The sequence below is a fragment of the Pelobates fuscus genome, chromosome 1 (genome assembly GCF_036172605.1).
Source record: "Pelobates fuscus isolate aPelFus1 chromosome 1, aPelFus1.pri, whole genome shotgun sequence".
NCBI classification, from domain to species: domain Eukaryota; kingdom Metazoa; phylum Chordata; class Amphibia; order Anura; family Pelobatidae; genus Pelobates; species Pelobates fuscus.
Genome location: NC_086317.1, coordinates 66,595,669 through 66,613,371, shown reverse-complemented (window position 1 = coordinate 66,613,371; position 17,703 = coordinate 66,595,669). Strand labels below are relative to the sequence as shown.

General features: G+C 42.1%; 2 protein-coding genes across 2 annotated transcripts in view; one reads left to right on the top strand and one right to left on the bottom strand.

Moving 5' to 3' along the window:
* The window catches only part of SPATA22 (spermatogenesis associated 22), a 34,323-nt gene extending 18,425 nt beyond the window's left edge, over positions 1-15,898 (top strand). Inside the window, exons 7-9 of the mRNA XM_063441509.1 lie at positions 14,226-14,355; positions 14,817-14,914; positions 15,372-15,898. Coding sequence (XP_063297579.1) covers positions 14,226-14,355; positions 14,817-14,914; positions 15,372-15,563 — 420 coding nt within the window. The 3' untranslated portion in view covers positions 15,564-15,898. The remainder of the gene's footprint in view (positions 1-14,225; positions 14,356-14,816; positions 14,915-15,371) is intronic.
* Positions 1-17,703, bottom strand: part of ASPA (aspartoacylase) — a 186,575-nt gene that overhangs the window by 49,631 nt on the left and 119,241 nt on the right. The gene's annotated exons all lie outside the window — the stretch shown is intronic.

Sequence of the window (17,703 nt, the reverse complement as noted above, 5' to 3'; positions counted from 1 at the left end):
CCACTACCCTCTCAGTAAAGTAATACTTCCTGATAGTCTTAAGTTAGAGGGGCAAAGGTTTTAAAATATGTCCTCTTGTTGTGGTAGTTCTTTTAAATATAGTCTCCAACTACCGATCTCTACTGGAAGCGAGGAGACACCTGAAGAGCCTGCTATCCAGGAACCTATCGCATTCGCTCCGTAAATCCCGAAGATTCTTCTGTGAGCATTCAAACAAATGTGGGCGTATGCTGGCTAGAATGTTACAAAAGAAACGACGACTGTCACAAATAACCATACTGCAAAAGGCGAATGCGCCCCCCAAACGAAGACCAGCTGGCATAATGTCGGAATTCCAAGAGTTCTACACCAAGCTATACAACCTGCCGAAGGACGCTAGGAGGGAGGCGACTCAGCAGCGACTGGTCGAGATCCGGGAATACTTGGAGCAGCATGTGTCCCGGAAGCTTACGCAGGCCCAGGCCGAGGATCTGGATGCCCCTATCACATTAGAAGAGCTCACGGGTGCCCTCAAAGCCGCGAAGATGAACAAAGCCCCGGGACCGGATGGCTTTCCTGTATGATACATACGGACCTTCGGGGAGATCCTCCTGCCGGAGCTGCTGGCGAGCCTCAATTCCATTTTGGAGGGAGGGAGGTTCCCAGAGGATACCCTCATGGCAACGGTAGCGGTGGTGCCGAAAGATGGGAAAGATCCCACCTCATGCGCTGGCTATAGACCTATCTCCCTACTCAATGCAGACCTCAAACTATTCACGAAGATTCTCGCCCGCCGAGTAGGGGAGGTGGCTCTGGACCTGTTACACCCAGATCAGACCGGGTTCATCCTGGGGCGAGAGGCGAAGGATAATACAATTAGGGCCCTCAACCTCATACATGCCACTAAGGAAACTGCACGCGGGGGCCTCCTACTCTCCACAGACGCCGAGAAGGCTTTTCATAGAGTGGACTGGCAGTTCATGAGGGAGACCCTACGGGTAATGGGCTTTGGCCCCAACATCCAGACCTGGATAGCGGCCCTATATATGACCCCGAAGGCCCGCCTGAGGATAAACGGAGCCCTGTCTTCTCGATTAGCAATGGGACGCAACAAAGGTGCCCCCTGTCCCCCTTCCTGTTTGCCCTCACGCTAGAATCGTTCCTGGTGGCGGTCAGACGGGATGGAGGTATCACAGGGTTCGCCATGGGGGGAGGAGAACATAAGGTAGTTGCTTACGCAGATGACCTGCTATTTTTTATTGCAAACCTAACGGTGACACTACCGAATCGACTTCGAGCCTTTCAGACATATGGGGCGCTCTCAAACTTAAAATTGAACACGGATAAGTCCGAGGCGCTACCGCTCTATCTACCCCCTGGCCTGACGGCCCAATTGAAGGCGAACTTCCCCTTCAGGTGGTGCTCACAGCGCATTAAATACCTCGGCATCTGGCTGACGAAGGACTTGGCCAGGCTGTTCCCCGACAACTTTCTGCCCATACTGGCGACGCTCGGGACGGATATGAAGAGATGGGGCGCAACTTGTGTGTCCTGGTTCGGTAGAATAAACGCGGTCAAAATGAACCTTCTGCCGCGGCTCCTGTATTTGTTCCAGACAATCCCCATCAACCTCCCCAGGATCTTCTTCTGCTCCCTGACCACGGCCATCAGACAATTTGTGTGGGCAGCGGGCGCAGCCAGACTCAGGCATACCCAGTTGATTCGCCCAAAATGCCAAGGTGGAGTAGCACTGCCTTCGCTCCAAACTTACTATCAAGCAGCACACCTCCTCAGAGTGGTGGACTGGCACGTACCTGACACCGATAAGCAATGGGTCAACCTAGAACGCGCACAAGTCAGGGAGTGAATACCTTGGGTCACGTGGCTACTGAAACCCATACAGACGAGGGACATCCGGAGGCACCCGCTCATAGGGGCAACCCTGCAAGTGTGGTCCACTATACGCTACAAGTTAGAACTAACGACTAACCCGACCCCGCTAGCCCCGGTGATCTACAACCCTAAGATTGCGGGAGGGCTGGGAAGCCCGGACAAACCATACTTAGGGGACTGGTGCACGGAGTTGGGACATGGGTTGCGGGGGTGATGGCGGACTCCCCCCGCCCTGGCCGACATCCCCCTTCCCTTCTTTCCTCCCCCACCCCTTTTTTTTTTCTTCTCCTCCCCACACATGATTGACCTTACACCAACAACACCCAGACAGATAACAGATACTGACCCATTAACGCAGAGTGCGGGGCACAGGCTCCCGGGCGCGCACATGAACCGTACACGACAGCAGTACTGCCACTACATTAAGCCAAATACACGATCAGGACGAAGGCGGAGGAAGGGGTTGGACCCCCCAGACAAGATACCCTTAACCCAACCTTCCCCTGTAGGGACACACCGAAAACGTTCTAGTGTTCAGTTTGCGCAGTTGCGCTCGGTTGTTCAGTTTAACACAGAGGCTGGGAGAGGCAATACAAACATGAAAAAGGGAGCTAGCATTACCGTATGTATTGTAATAGACTTGGATTTTGTAAGCTTTCAAGTTGTTTATTTACTGTACTCATGTATACTATGCTTCAATAAAAACGAAGATTGCCCCCAAAAAATATATATAGTCTCCTCCTTTACTGTGTTGATTCCCTTTATGTATTTAAATGTATCAGTGTTTCCCAAACCAGTCCTAAAGTACCCCCTACCAGTCCAGGAATTAGAGATTACCCAGTTATCTCAAAGGTGCTTTTAGAAATAAAAATTAAAATAACACTTTAGACACGACAGGGTAATCCCTAAATCCTGGACTGTTAGGGGTACTTGAGGACTGGGTTGGGAACCCCTGCTTCAAGCTATACATGTTAAGATCGTTTAACCTTGTAAGTTTTATTCTGCAATCCAAGTTGGTTGTTAAGTGCTGGCTAGGTTTGATGTGGTTATATTATTTACATTTTAACAGGCATTTGGAAGGGTAATTTATTTTTAACCAGATCTTCAATTTAAGTTGTTGTTCTTTCTCTATGTAATACTGCCATCTAGTGGAGCATGGTGTGTACTAGTGTTATACATTTCATTTAGCTAAAGCGCAGTATGAGTTTAATTATTACTCCAGCATGTGTGTTTCCTTCTGTTGAAGTAATGAGTTTGACAGTGATATAAGTTGGAAATACAACTTTTTACCCATCCCTGTTTCTACTGTTGGTTAAAAAAAGGGTGGGTAAACAACCCCGCAAGTGATTTTGAATTGTAATGTAAAAAATGAAAATCCTGGAGAATCAAGCTATAAATAATCATGTCAGTATCTACTTTCATAGTCATTTAATTATCACTTAAAAAAAAAAAAAATTTTTAACCACTACTCACTGACTTTTGTAAAAAAACAAAACAAAACAACACATTTATTTAAAACTTTATTACAAACAACAAGCTCATGTCTAGATTTTTGTTCAAAGATAGTTAAGAAATTAACAATATATCAATTTACACTCAATGGCAGTACCACCATCTCTATCTCAGAAGTTCGCTGCCTATGTGTTCTTTTTGACTCAAACATCTCCTTCACACCTCATGTCCATTCACTCGCCAAATCCTACTGTTACCATCTCAAAAACATAGCTCATATCCGCCCTTACCTAATGCCGAATGCGGCTAAGGTCTATGCCGCTATTCTTTATCGCATTGACTACTGCAATCCGCTTCTCAGTGGTCTTACACATTCCCAGCTTGCCCCATTACAGTCTACAATAAATGCAGGGGCGAGGCTCATCTTCCTTTTCGCCTGCACCACTCATTCCTCCCTCCTTTGTCAGCCCTTACACTGGCTTCACATAAGATTTAGGGCTCCATGTAAAAGTTTGGTACTTGCTTACATATTTCTACATAACGCTGCTCCTACCTACCTGTCCTCACGTAATCCACAAGTATGTCCCGTACAAGCCTCTATGATTTGCCAAAGACCTGTATCTATTCTCTGTTCATACTGTCACCTCTGACGCCCACCTGCAAGATTTCTGTAGGCCTGCAGCGTTCCTATGGAACTCCCTTCTTTGCATTGTTAGACTCTTACCCAGTATCTGTTCCTTCAAAAAAATCATTAAAAACTCACTTCTTTTAGAAAGCATATCAATTAATGGGACACTATAGTCACTAGAACAACTACAGCTTACTGTAGTTGTTCTGTTGTGTATAGTATGTCCCTTCAGATATTTAATGTAAACACTGCGTTTTCAGAGAAAAGGCATTTTTTATACTACTGCCTAGAGAGACACTTCCAGGGACCTTCACTCAAATTGCCACTAGAGGTGCTTCCTGGGTCAGAGCTGCACACTGACGTTCAGCATCTCCATGGAGAACACTTCTACTGACAGTCACTCAGACGGCCTCTAGAGTGCATCCTGGGTCAGTGCTGTACAGTGCACAGCACCTACGTTTCGCGTCTCCATGCTCTGCATGGAGACACTAAACATTCCCCGTAGAGATGTATTGATTCAATGCATCTCTATGAGGAAATACTAATTGGCATAGCACTGTGATTTCTCTCGCACGCATGATAGCCTCTCAATGGTTTCCTATGGGATTCAATTGGATTGACTGAGATCTGTAAATTAAATGAAAATGTAACTTCACTTTACTTGTAATCATGAGAGCTGCTGGCATAAGTGGAAAGGAGAAGAAATGTTATTGTTTGGATGGAGAGTCCCCTTCCCTAATCAAAATAGGTAACTGATCTTCTGGTGTTCTTTCCCTTGATCGTTTGCCTTGTGACTCACTGGACTTTTTCTTCACTAAAAATTTGTCAGTTGAGACCTGCTGTTGCCTATCTTTTAAAATGTGTATAAAGTAAGGCATAGCATTATTACTGAACATGTTTGTGACATGACTTACAGAAGCTTTATCAGGGTAATATTTTTCAACAAAATTTTGCACTTCAACCCACTTTGCACACATTTCTTTGATCAGTGCACTAGGAACATTTTCTCTTCCTTCCAGTAGCGGATCCAGAGTCTGATCTCGGGAGGGGTACTTGTAGATTATTTAAAGAAATAATCAATGCACAATAACCACTACAGCTCTGTGTAGTGGTTATGGTGCCAGGAGTGCCAGGACCCCCTCCCAGAGAAAATAGTCAAACCATTTAAGAACATTTTTACAACTTACTTGAGGTCTGCTGGGATATGTGGCTGTAGTAGGGCATAGGAGCAATGGTGTGAGTGGTGCAATGTGTGAGGGGTGCAGTGTGTGTGAAAGGTTCAGTGTGTGTGTGTGTGAATGTGTAGGGTGTGTGGGGCAATGTGTGTATGGGGGCTATGTATGTGTGTGTGTGTGAGGCAATGTGTGTATGGGGGGCAGTGTGTAAATGTGTATGGGGCAGTATATGTGTGCATGGGGGCAGTGTATGTGTGTGTATGGGGGGATGTGTATGTGTGTGGGGGCAGTGTATGAATGGGGCACTGTGTATGTGTGTGGGGCAACATGTGTATGAGGGGCAGTGTATGTGTGTGTGGGGCAATGTGTGTATGAGGGGCAGTGTGTGTGTGTGGGGGGGCTGTGTGTGAATGGGGGGCTGTGTGTGTATGAGGGCAGTGTATGTGTGTGTGGGGCAATGTGTGTATTGGGGCAGTGTGTGTGGGGCAATGTGTGTATGGGGGCAGTGTGTGTGGCTGTGTGTGTGGGGGGGCAATGTGTGTATGGGAGGCAGTGTGTGTGTGTGTATGGGGGCAGTGTATGTGGAGCAATGTGTGTATGGGGGCAGTGTGTGTGTGGGGCAATGTATGTATGGAGGGTGAGTGTGTGTGGGCAGTGTGTGTATGGGGGGCAGTAAAGGTGTGTGTGGGGGCTGTGTGTGTGTGTGGCAGTGCGTGTGTGTGGGGCAGTGTGTGTATGGGGGGGCAGTGTGTGTGTGTGTGCAGTGTGTGTGTGGGGGGGGGGCAGTGTATGTGTGTGTGGCTGTGTATGTGTGTATGGTGGGCAGTGTGTGTGTGGGTAGTGTGTGTATGGGCGGGCAGTGTATGTGTGTGGGGGCAGTGTATGTGTGTGTGTGGAGGCAGTGTGTGTATGTGTGGGCAATGTATGTATGTGTGTGTGTTTGGGGCTATGTATGTGTGTGAGTGGGCAGTGTATGGGTGTGTGGGGGGCAGTGTATGGGTGTGTGGTGAAGAGGGCAGGGGGGCTATTTCACAATTTAAAAATAAAAAATAAAAAATATTTTACTGAGGGAGGGGGGACATTTCTGGTGGTCCGTGGGGAATCCCTGGTGGTCCCAGCGGTGAGAGTGAACTCTAGCCCGCAGTAACGCACCGTGCTCGCGAGAGAAGGACCCGGAGGAGCTGCAGGCTGAGCTCCCGGGTCCTCCCTCCCCTGCCAGCTGCCAGCACGGTGCCTGCGGACTGGGGAGGGAGATCTCTGATCTCCCCTCCAGTCCGTGAAGGCACATTGCAGGGCTGGCGCTTAGACAGTGCCAGCCCTGCATTAGCCGGCAGGGGAGAATCTCGGGAGGCGGGGAGAGGGGGGCAATTGCCCAGTTGCCCCCCTCTGGATCTGCCAATGTTTCCTTACACCTCCTCTGAAGACAATTCCTCAGATGCCATCTTTTGCTGCTCTCTCTGAAGGTCTTGGAGTTCTTCTGTTGTGAGTTTGTTCTAGTGATTCTCCACTAACTCCTCCACATTTTCATTATTCACCTCCAAGCCCATCGACTTTCCCAGCTTCACACACGTGATCTGTAAATGTACCCAAAATAAAGCACGTGGGGAAAAAAAGAAATATTTTGACATAGATTTGTGATGAAATGGTTAAAATGTCAAAATGCACTTAGTTATACAGACTGAGGTTTGTACATTCCAAAAATTTTTACTTTTTGTATGGATTCTGTGACTACTGTAATCTGAGCAGGCCAAATGTTGTAATCTAAGCATGCCAGGTTTTGCAAAGTTTAACACTGTGATTCACTCCTAGCAATATTAGTTTTAAAACTTCTAAAAATTAATTGAAATCCTAGAGATATTGGGCATTTTAACAATCGGGACTAATTGTGTATCTATTTTGAATTAGTTTTCTTTAGTTGCACTTGTTGTGTAGAAATGATTAAATTTAAGAAATGTGTAGGCTTTTTAAAATTTTATTTCCATTTTTTCACAGTTTATACCTATTTAAAAGGACACTATAGTCACCTGAACAACTTTAGCTTAATGAAGCAGTTTTGGTGTATAGAACATGCCCCTGCAGCCTCACTGCTCAATCCTCTGCCATTTAGGAGTTAAATCCCTTTGTTTATGAACCCTAGTCACACCTCCCTGCATGTGACTTGCACAGTCTTCCATAAACACTTCCTGTAAAGAGAGCCCTATTTAGGCTTTCTTTATTGCAAGTTCTGTTTAATTAAAATTTTCTTATCCCCTGCTATGTTAAAAGCTTGCTAGACCCTGCAAGAGCCTCCTGTATGTGATTAAAGTTCTATTTAGAGATTGAGATACAATTATTTAAGGTAAATTACATCTGTTTGAAAGTGAAACCAGTTTTTTTTTCATGCAAGCTCTGTCAATCATAGCCAGGGGAGGTGTGGCTAGGGCTGCATAAACAGAAACAAAGTGATTTAACTCCTAAATGGCAGTGAATTGAGCATTGAAATTGCAGGGGAATGATCTATACACTAAAACTGCTTTATTTAGCTAAAGTAATTTAGGTGACTATAGTGTTCCTTTAAAATTTGTTTATTATATATACATTTACAGTCTTTAAAATTTAAATAGTTAAATAGCTGAAAAGAGACATGCGTCCATCAAGTTCAGCCTTTCTCAGATATGTCTTTGCTGTTGATCCAAAAGAAGACAAAAAAACCCTTCAGATTTTGCAAAACAATAGAAAAAGATTCCTTCTTGAGAGCAAAAAAAGGGTCGCAAGAGTATTCTGAGAACGGACAGAAATAGCCTGCCCTTCGGTGGGTCCCCGCTCAGAACTCAAGCTGGTTTTAGCTCATCTTGTGCCATTACAGAGAGAACATATCTGAAGCATATCAGACTGGTCCCACCCATACGGGCAGTCCAGATGCGAAATGCCAGCAAGGTCTCTCTGCACGAGAGATACAGCAACCCCAGACGATCGTTTCAGCCTTGTTAGGCATCATCAGTGAGGCATAGCTGATATCTCTCTAGGCACCGTGAGCAAGGGGTCCACGTCTGGATTACCCTTTAAACTTATGGAGAGCAAAAAAAGGGTCGCAAGAGTATTCTGAGAACGGACAGCAGCCTGCCCTTCGGTGGGTCCCCGCTCAGAACTCAAGCTGGTTTTAGCTCATCTTGTGCCATTACAGAGAGAACATATCTGAAGCATATCAGACTGGTCCCACCCATACGGGCAGTCCAGATCCGAAATGCCAGCAAGGTCTCTCTGCATGAGAGATACAGCAAGCCCAGACGATCGTTTCAGCCTTGTTAGGCATCATCAGTGAGGCATAGCTGATATCTCTCTAGGCACCGTGAGCAAGGGGTCCACGTCTGGATTACCCTTTAAACTTATGGAGAGCAAAAAAAGGGTCGCAAGAGTATTCTGAGAACGGACAGCAGCTGAAATAGCCTGCCCTTCGGTGGGTCCCCGCTCAGAACTCAAGCTGGTTTTAGCTCATCTTGTGCCATTACAGAGAGAACATATCTGAAGCATATCAGACTGGTCCCACCCATACGGGCAGTCCAGATTCGAAATGCCAGCAAGGTCTCTCTGCACGAGAGATACAGCAACCCCAGACGATCGTTTCAGCCTTGTTAGGCATCATCAGTGAGGCATAGCTGATATCTCTCTAGGCACCGTGAGCAAGGGGTCCACGTCTGGATTACGCTTTAAACTTATGGAGAGTAAAAAAAGGGTCGCAAGAGTATTTTGAGAACGGACAGCAGCTGAAATAGCCTGCCCTTCGGTGGGTCCCCGCTCAGAACTCAAGCTGGTTTTAGCTCATCTTGTGCCATTACAGAGAGAACATATCTGAAGCATATCAGACTGGTCCCACCCATACGGGCAGTCCAGATCCGAAATGCCAGCAAGGTCTCTCTGCACGAGAGATACAGCAACCCCAGACGATCGTTTCAGCCTTGTTAGGCATCATCAGTGAGGCATAGCTGATATCTCTCAGCTTGAGTTCTGAGCGGGGACCCACCGAAGGGCAGGCTATTTCAGCTGCTGTCCGTTCTCAGAATACTCTTGCGACCCGTTTATTTCTCTCCATAAGTTTAAAGGGATAGACGTGGACCCCTTGCTCACGGTGCCTAGAGAGATATCAGCTATGCCTCACTGATGATGCCTAACAAGGCTGAAACGATCGTCTGGGGTTGCTGTGTCTCTCGTGCAGAGAGAACTTGCTGGCATTTCGGATCTGGACTGCCCGTATGGGTGGGACCAGTCTGATATGCTTCAGATATGTTCTCTCTGTAATGGCACAAGATGAGTTAAAACCAGCTTGAGTTCTGAGCGGGGACCCACCGAAGGGCAGGCTATTTCAGCTGCTGTCCGTTCTCAGAATACTCTTGCGACCCGTTTTTTTCTCTCCATAAGTTTAAAGGGTAATCCAGACGTGGACCCCTTGCTCACGGTGCCTAGAGAGATATCAGCTATGCCTCACTGATGATGCCTAACAAGGCTGAAACGATCGTTTGGGGTTGCTGTGTCTCTCGTGCAGAGAGAACTTGCTGGCATTTCGGATCTGGACTGCCCGTATGGGTGGGACCAGTCTGATATGCTTCAGATATGTTCTCTCTGTAATGGCACAAGATGAGCTAAAACCAGCTGGAGTTCTGAGCGGGGACCCACCGAAGGGCAGGCTATTTCAGCTGCTGTCCGTTCTCAGAATACTCTTGTGACCCGTTTTTTTAGATTCCTTCTTGATCTCCAGAATGGCAGTCAGATATCTCCTTGGATCAGGAAACTTTTACTCCCCTAATTAAAATGTATATTCCTGAATTTTATATTTTTGCAAGTATTTATCTAATTGCTCTTTAAACATCTGTATAGACTGGTAAAACCAACTTTTCAGGCAGAGAATTCCATCCTTACTGTTCTGACGGTAAAAACCTTTTTTCTTTGCCTTAGACTAAAGCTAATTTCTTCAAGTCTAAATGCATGACCTTGTGTCCTATGTATAGTCCTGTTAGGAATAGATTTCCAGACAATGGTTTGTATTGGCCCCCAATATATTTGCATAATTGCAGTTTTTCCAAACTAAAGATATTTAAATTAATTAACCTTTCTATATAACTAAAATGCTCCATTCTTTTTTATTAATTCATAATTCTGTAGCCGGCATCTTCACTTTTTGTAAGCCATAATATCCTTCTTTAAAACAGGTTCTCAAGGTGCGGTCTTACTGATGATTTCTAAAGAGGCAAAATTTTATTTTCATCCCGTGAGTGAGTGCCCCTATTTATACATAACAAAACCTTTCTGGCCTTAGCAACTGCCAATTGACATTGCAGATTGTTGCCTACAACAATTCCCAAATCCTGTGCATTCTTTACCCCAAAGTGCACAACTTTGCATTTTTCTGCATATACATTTCATCTGCCATTTGAGTGCCCATTCCCCCAATCTATCTAAATCCCTCTGCAACAAAGCAATATCATGTTCACATTGTATTACTTACAGAGTTTTGTGTCATCTACAAGCACTGAAACGTGGTTTTCAATGCCTACTTCAAAAAATATGTTAAATAGAAGCGGTCCCAGAACAGAATCCTGAGGGACACCACTTACCTATTTTGTCCAGCTTGAAAATGTACCATTAGTGCCAACTCTCTGTTTTCTACGTTTAAACCAATGTTCTACCCAAACACAAGAATTTTCATCTAGACCAATTTCTTTTAGTTTGAACACTAACCTATTGTGTTGAACTGTATTGAACTCCTTGGCATAATCCAAGTAGATCACATCCACTGTAACACCCTAATCTATACTTCTACTTACTTCTTTGTAGAATGCAATTAAGTTAGTTTGATATGACCTGTGTTTCAGAAAACTTTGACATGTACCATCATGGCAATTGTGTTCCCTGATGGCAGTGGCCTCTTTCAGCAGGATAATGATCGCTGCCACACTACAAAGATTTTTCAGGAATGGTTTGAGGAACATGACAAAGAGTTCAAATTGTTGTCTTGGCCTCCAAATTTCCAAGATCTCAAGCCAATAGAGTATCTCTGAGATGTGCTGAAACAAGAAATATGATCCATGGAGGCTAGACCTCGCAACTTGCAGGTCTTAAAGGATCTGCTGCTAATGTCTTGGGTTCAGACACCACAGGACACATTCAGAGGTCTTGTGGAGTCCATGGCTCGACACATCAGAGCTGTTTTGGACTGCAGGTAAGGGAAGGGGGATCTACACAATGTTGGGCAGGTGGTTTTAATGTTGTGGCTGATCAGTGTAATATGTATGGGAGCACTTGAACAGAAATGGTGACATTTTGGCAGGATGTATGCATGGCAAAACGCTCTTAATCACAAATGTGTTAGATCTCAAAATAGCCCTGGTCCTTAAAAAGTTAGGGATTCAAGGAAGGTTTATTTAAAAGATTGTGGAAATTAAATCCTAGTGATATGAACAATTCCTGAGATTCAAATTTTTCTACTGCATGTTTGGATTTTATTAAGAATAACTCAGAACATTGGAAATGTTCTTCGGAATCTTGAAGTTCTGAAATGCTGCCTAGATATGAAACTTTCTCTAATTTCAGCTTACAGAAGCAATTCCTTTACAGTTCCTAATTCTCGCCTTGACTACTGTAATCCGCTTCTCAGTGGTCTTACGTGCTCCCAACTTGCGCCATTACAGTCCATAATGAATGCGGGGGCTAGGCTCATCTTCCTGTCCGCCCGCACCTCCCACGCCTCACCCTTCTGTCAGTCCCTACATTGACTTCCTATAAGATATAGAGCTCAATTTAAAATTCTGTTTTTTACTTTCAAATCTCTACATAATGCTGCTCCCACCTATCTATCCTCCTTTATACACAAATATGTCCCGTCTAGGCCCTTACGATCTACTGAAGACTTACGTCTATCTTCTGTCCGTACTCCCACCTCTGATGCTCAATCTTCAAGATTTCTCAAGGGCTGCACCATTCCTTTGGAACTCGCTTCCCTCCTCCATTAGATGCTCACCCAGTCCCCACTCCTTCAAAAAATCGTTAAAAACAAACTTTTTCATAAAAGCGTATCAATTAAACTGTTAATAGCTCCCGACTGATTCCTCTTCTGCAACTGTCACTAGTCTAATACTATCCTTACCTTTTTGTGTCATTTTACCCCACTCCCTCTAGCATGTAAGCTCATAGAGCAGGGCCCTCAACCCCTCTGTTCCTGTGTGTCCAACTTGTCTGTTTACTACTACATGTCTGTTCGTCCACCCATTGTAAATCGCTGCGGAATTTGATGACGCTATATAAATAACATAATAATAATAATAATAATTTCTAATAGTAACTTGTCTGATATGGTTACAGAATTGTATTGAACAGTACTGGATGCATTTTTATTGAGGTAGAAATCTCAGTTACCTGGAAGCCACTGGCCAAATTGTCTTCTCCTTGACTGCCTAAGATCTTTATTCCCAGGCATGCACACATGAACATCCAATCACAACACACACAGATACTAACTCCCATCAATACACACAGCCAAAAACTCATATGCAGACAGCTCAACAATCCCATGCACACAGATTTGCACACAAATGATATACAGTCTGCTCTCACTCCTGGCACCTGTAGCATTGCTGAACTCTCGACGGTGGCTGCCCCACTGCACAGTGCTATGCCTGGGACTTGGACATTCCTCTCTAGTACAGAACCAGTGCAACCAGACCACATAAAAGTATTTACAGGGCCCAACATTTACCTTTCAGATCCATACTATTAGTTGTTAACTGAACTTTATTATAAATAGATAGATCTGTTTTATATAATGCCTAAATGGAGAGAACAGTGTGCAAGATACATTTCCACATACTTGTTAGATGTATTATAGAACAAACAAAGATGATTTTTTAAAATTTTTATATTGTTGGGAGGTATTGAGATTTATCTGCTTGGGATATTTATCTGTCTGTCTCTCTGTCTAGCTATCTGTCTATATGTGTTTTCCAAGTGAGGTGACTTTGACATTTCAGCTCTGTTGAATAAAAAATCTAGAATTACTGCAAATAATAGCAACTATGGTTATTGCCAGATAGAACATCTGATGACTTTGCTTGATACATTCATTCTTCTGTGTTGAGTTGCATATTATACCAAATATGCCCTTTTCCAAAAAAAACTAAACAATTTCTATGTGGATGATGCATATTTATCTGTCCTCTCCTGATCTATCGCTGTCCCTCCCGACTTATGTCTCTGACTGCCTCTCTGCTATTTCTAACTGGATGGCTGCTCACTTCCTTAAACTCAACCTGTCAAAAACATAACTTCTGTTTTTTCCTGCCTCAAGTATTGCTACTCCTGTTTCTGTCTCCCTTCAAGTTAGCTGCGCTACCATCAGCTCCACCTAAGAGGAACACTGCCTAGGTGTTCTCTTTGACTCCGACCTCTTCTTCACCACTCAAATCCAACCAATCGCGAAATCCTGCTGCTTCCATCCCAAAAACATAGCGCGCATCTGCTCCTACTTAACGCCGAAGGCAGCTAAGGTGCTGGTCGATGCCGCCATCCTCTCTCGTCTTGACTATTGCAATCCTCTTCTCACTGGTCTTATGTGATTCCAACTTGCCCCGTTACAGTCTCTAATGAATGCGAGCCTGCCTCTCTTTCAGTTCCTGCATTGGCTTCCCATAAAATATAGGACTCAATTTATAATTCTAGTGCTTGCTGACAAATCTCTACATAATGTTGCTCCCACCTATCTAGTATGTCACGTCTAGGCCCCTACGCTTTGCCGAAGAATTACGTCTTACCCTTCTGTTCCTGTGTGTCCAACTTGTCTGGTTATAATTAGGTGTTTGGCACTACATTAGTAATAATAAACGTAATGGGTGAAATTGTGGTAAACAGAACACATGGCAAAAGAGGCCATGGTCACAAATGTGTTGCAGCTCAAAAAGATCTTTGTTCCTCAAGGGGTTAAGATGTAATGTCAGGTGTTAGTAGATTGTGAACAGTTGTAAATAAGTATTGTGGAATATGTATGTAAAGATTGAATGTAACTCGAAGTCATATTTGTGCATTCAGAATTTGGTTAATTGTACATTATGTAACATGCTTTCTCTTTTTTAAAGGCTGTTCCATTGCACCAGATGACTGTCAAAGAAAAGGAAAATTCATTGCGAATATTACCTGCAACAATAGAAAGCATGAAACATTGGAGTGAATACACAGACAAGATCCCCCTGTTATTTGAGTTGTTGGGTAGGTGTATAACAAATTAAAAATAGTAAATACATATAAAATGGTAGATCTATTGAAAATTGTATGACACCATACAATTTGGGAGTGGGGGTTGCAAGGCACTCCTGTCACCATAGCCACTACAAGAAGTTTGGAATGTTCCTTTAAAGTGAAGTTCATACTGCTCTTAGCTGAAAGAACTAAAACAAAATAAATAGGGGAGATAACTTGCACATAATTTTTTTATTTCAAAGTGGCGTTTAATAATTTGTGGAAAATAGTTCATTTAATATTTTATTCATGATGTCACCCTCTTAAGTAGTTATTACAACTTGGTTGACTTACATCTTGATTCTATCGAATGCACAGAGGTTACTAGGGAATGATGCTTGGCTCACAATTGTAATGACGATTAAAAATGTTTAGGAGCAAATGTAGACAAAAACATTTTATGTTTTCTTTTTCCCTTTTTTATTTTCTAGCAACACTTGATTCTGCTGTAACTTCTGGAGATCATGGGTCAAAATTATTTCTCATGCGTGATGGCAAGAGCTGTGTTCCTTGTATTTTCTATGAAATAGTATGTTTTCTCTCTCTCTATTATAATGTTAAATATAGCATTGTCACTTCCAGTAATATAAATTAGTTTTTACAATCCAATAAAGATAAACAGACCTTGGCAAAAAAAGTTTTCTCAGTCAGAAAATTGTAACTAGTCAGGAGATTGAAAGTTACTCATATGATCAATGTTACTGCATCTTTTTAACTTGGTTGCTAGATATTTTGACTCATAAGAGGTAGACTAGTGAGAATTTCTAGCACGAACTGTCAAAATAATGGTTATTATTGCTATACCAGTTAATAAAAAAGAAAAAAAAAGATGCAAGCAGTCCAACCCAAAAGCTAGTAACATGGGATTCTAATATCATATCATAACCGATCTTCAGGACATATATAATCACAATTAGGAGATGAAAGATAAATATTTATTGAAATAATGGCTCCTTACAATATCTAATATACCTCCTTCTTTTTAGGATAGAGAGCTACCAAGATTAATCAGAGGTCGAGTTCATAGGTCAGTGGGAAACTATGACAAAAAAAGAAACATACTGAAATGTGTGTCTGTGAGACCTGCTTCTGGTACAGAGCTACAGACCTTTAAAGAATTCATTAATGCTGCTAATGAAGAGATGGAAAAGTATACTAAAACATTCAATGAAATGTAGTAGATTTCATTTATTTTTTTCTAGATGCTTGCAATGGATGCAAAATGCACAGTAATTGCATCACAAGATATCTGAGTTTGTGACGAATGCACTGTGATTGAAAGTTGATATGCTTGACAAAAATGTTTGTGACGAACTGAGAGTAATTTTTATTTTTACAAGTATCTGTTGCCTTCTGTTAATAGAATATTCTACCTGCTTTAGCTCAGCAATAATAATCCAGAAGATCATTTGTGTCTAAATGTGCTGCCTGTTTATTCAACAAACACATAGAACATTAATAATAAATGTGAGGCATCATATGAGTAGCTGCGTATAACAGTACATTTTAGCATGTGTAGACTATGTATAATAAAATTATATTTACTTCAAAGACAGGCAAAAAAATTATTTATGTGACCTTTTACATTCTTCGCTGGGTGTGCCATGCATTATTGTAATTTGTTATATCTAATGCACTTGAAGTCTAGAGTGAATGTGCTTTTAGATTTTTATTTTGGTTTGAGATTGTGTTTGTTCACCTGATTTATTAAAAACTGTCAATTATCTTGTAATTTTGCTTGACGTTTTTTAAATACATTTTTTGTTTATTTTATGTATATATTACTAGTCTCATGCAATGTGGACCCCACACATTAAGAGGTTATTGACACATAAACTGGTTCATGGACTGCAGGATAAAACTTACCAGGAAAGGTTAAAGGACCTTAATATGTATAGCTTGGAGGATAGACGAGACAGGGAGGAATCAACACAGTAAAGGAAGAGACTGTATTGAAAAGAAGCGAAATTACCACAACAAGAGGGCATAGTCTTAAATTAAAGGAGCAAAGGTTTAAAAATAACTGCAGGAAATATTACTTTACTGAGAGGGTAGCAGATGCATAGAATAGCCGTCCAGCTGAAGTGGTAGAGTTTAACACAGTGAGGGAGTTCTTATCTGCCGTCACATTCTATGTTTCTTTGTTCTTCAATAAATTGTTGGTATTCATGATAAAATTGAAGTTGATTACATTTCAAAATATAGAACAAATTATCAGTAGAGCAATAGCAATGCTAAGTATCTGACTAACTAACTCATATGATAAAATCTAAACACATAGAATAACAAATGAATGGAAATGAAAATAAAAACTAACAGTTAGAAGAAAAAATAATTAAATGAGGTCCACAATCAGTGTAACTAACCCGTTGCCTGTTGTTACATTGAAGTTTCCCTAGAAAATTATTCTTTATAGCTGAGAGGTTACAAAACAGGCTGGTAAACTGTATCTACATATAACACAATGGTGTACGGGTGGTAGTGTTTGGTTTTTATTTTATTTATTTACGTGTGGTTTAGTATAGTGTATAGACTTGTATTGTGCCATTTTGGTGCTTGCTATCTTTTTGCATCAACATTTCCATGTCACTGCAACCTTGAAGTTTAACAAAATACCTTTGCTATTGGGAGCAGGCTTATAGTATAGTTTTATTTATTGGCATTTTATGTGTAATTTAAATGCTATTTTGAGTTTATGCTAGATTAATGTTATCTATTTTGAGTTTATACTGAGTATTTTTTATAAAAGAGAATAAGTACATCGTGGTTCTACTTGTTTAGGTGGTTGTGTGTTGGGGGAAGGATGTATGGCTACATTGGAGTAAGCATAAGGTTATTGAGTATTGGATATAGAAATATGGTTAGCTGGGTTTGAGAGGAGAAACAAAGGAGAGTTTGAGCAGTAGCAGTAAAACCGTTTTGGTGCTGGTACTTAGATTTGGAACTAAGAAGCCTGTGATTGGGTTGGAGAGTAAGAATGGCACTTGGGAAGAGCAATAAGAGATTGATAGAAAATCTAAAAATCTGCTCATATTCTCATTACATATTTCTCCACAACCAAAGTTATGTTTTTATATGATTAACAACAAAGCACAAATTGGGAAAATCTAATATTTTCATATGGTGGCTTATCGCTTTTTGTTAGTGGATTGGTTACTATTTTGTCTTTCCTGATTCTTTTTTGTAATGCTGACTTATTCTGAATATTATTCACATCTTGGGTCATGTTCAAGTGCAACTGTGAATTTCAGCATTTGGTTTAGTTAGGCCATTACCAATAGCTTTTTTTGTGATTGTTATTTTATTTTTATTTATTTG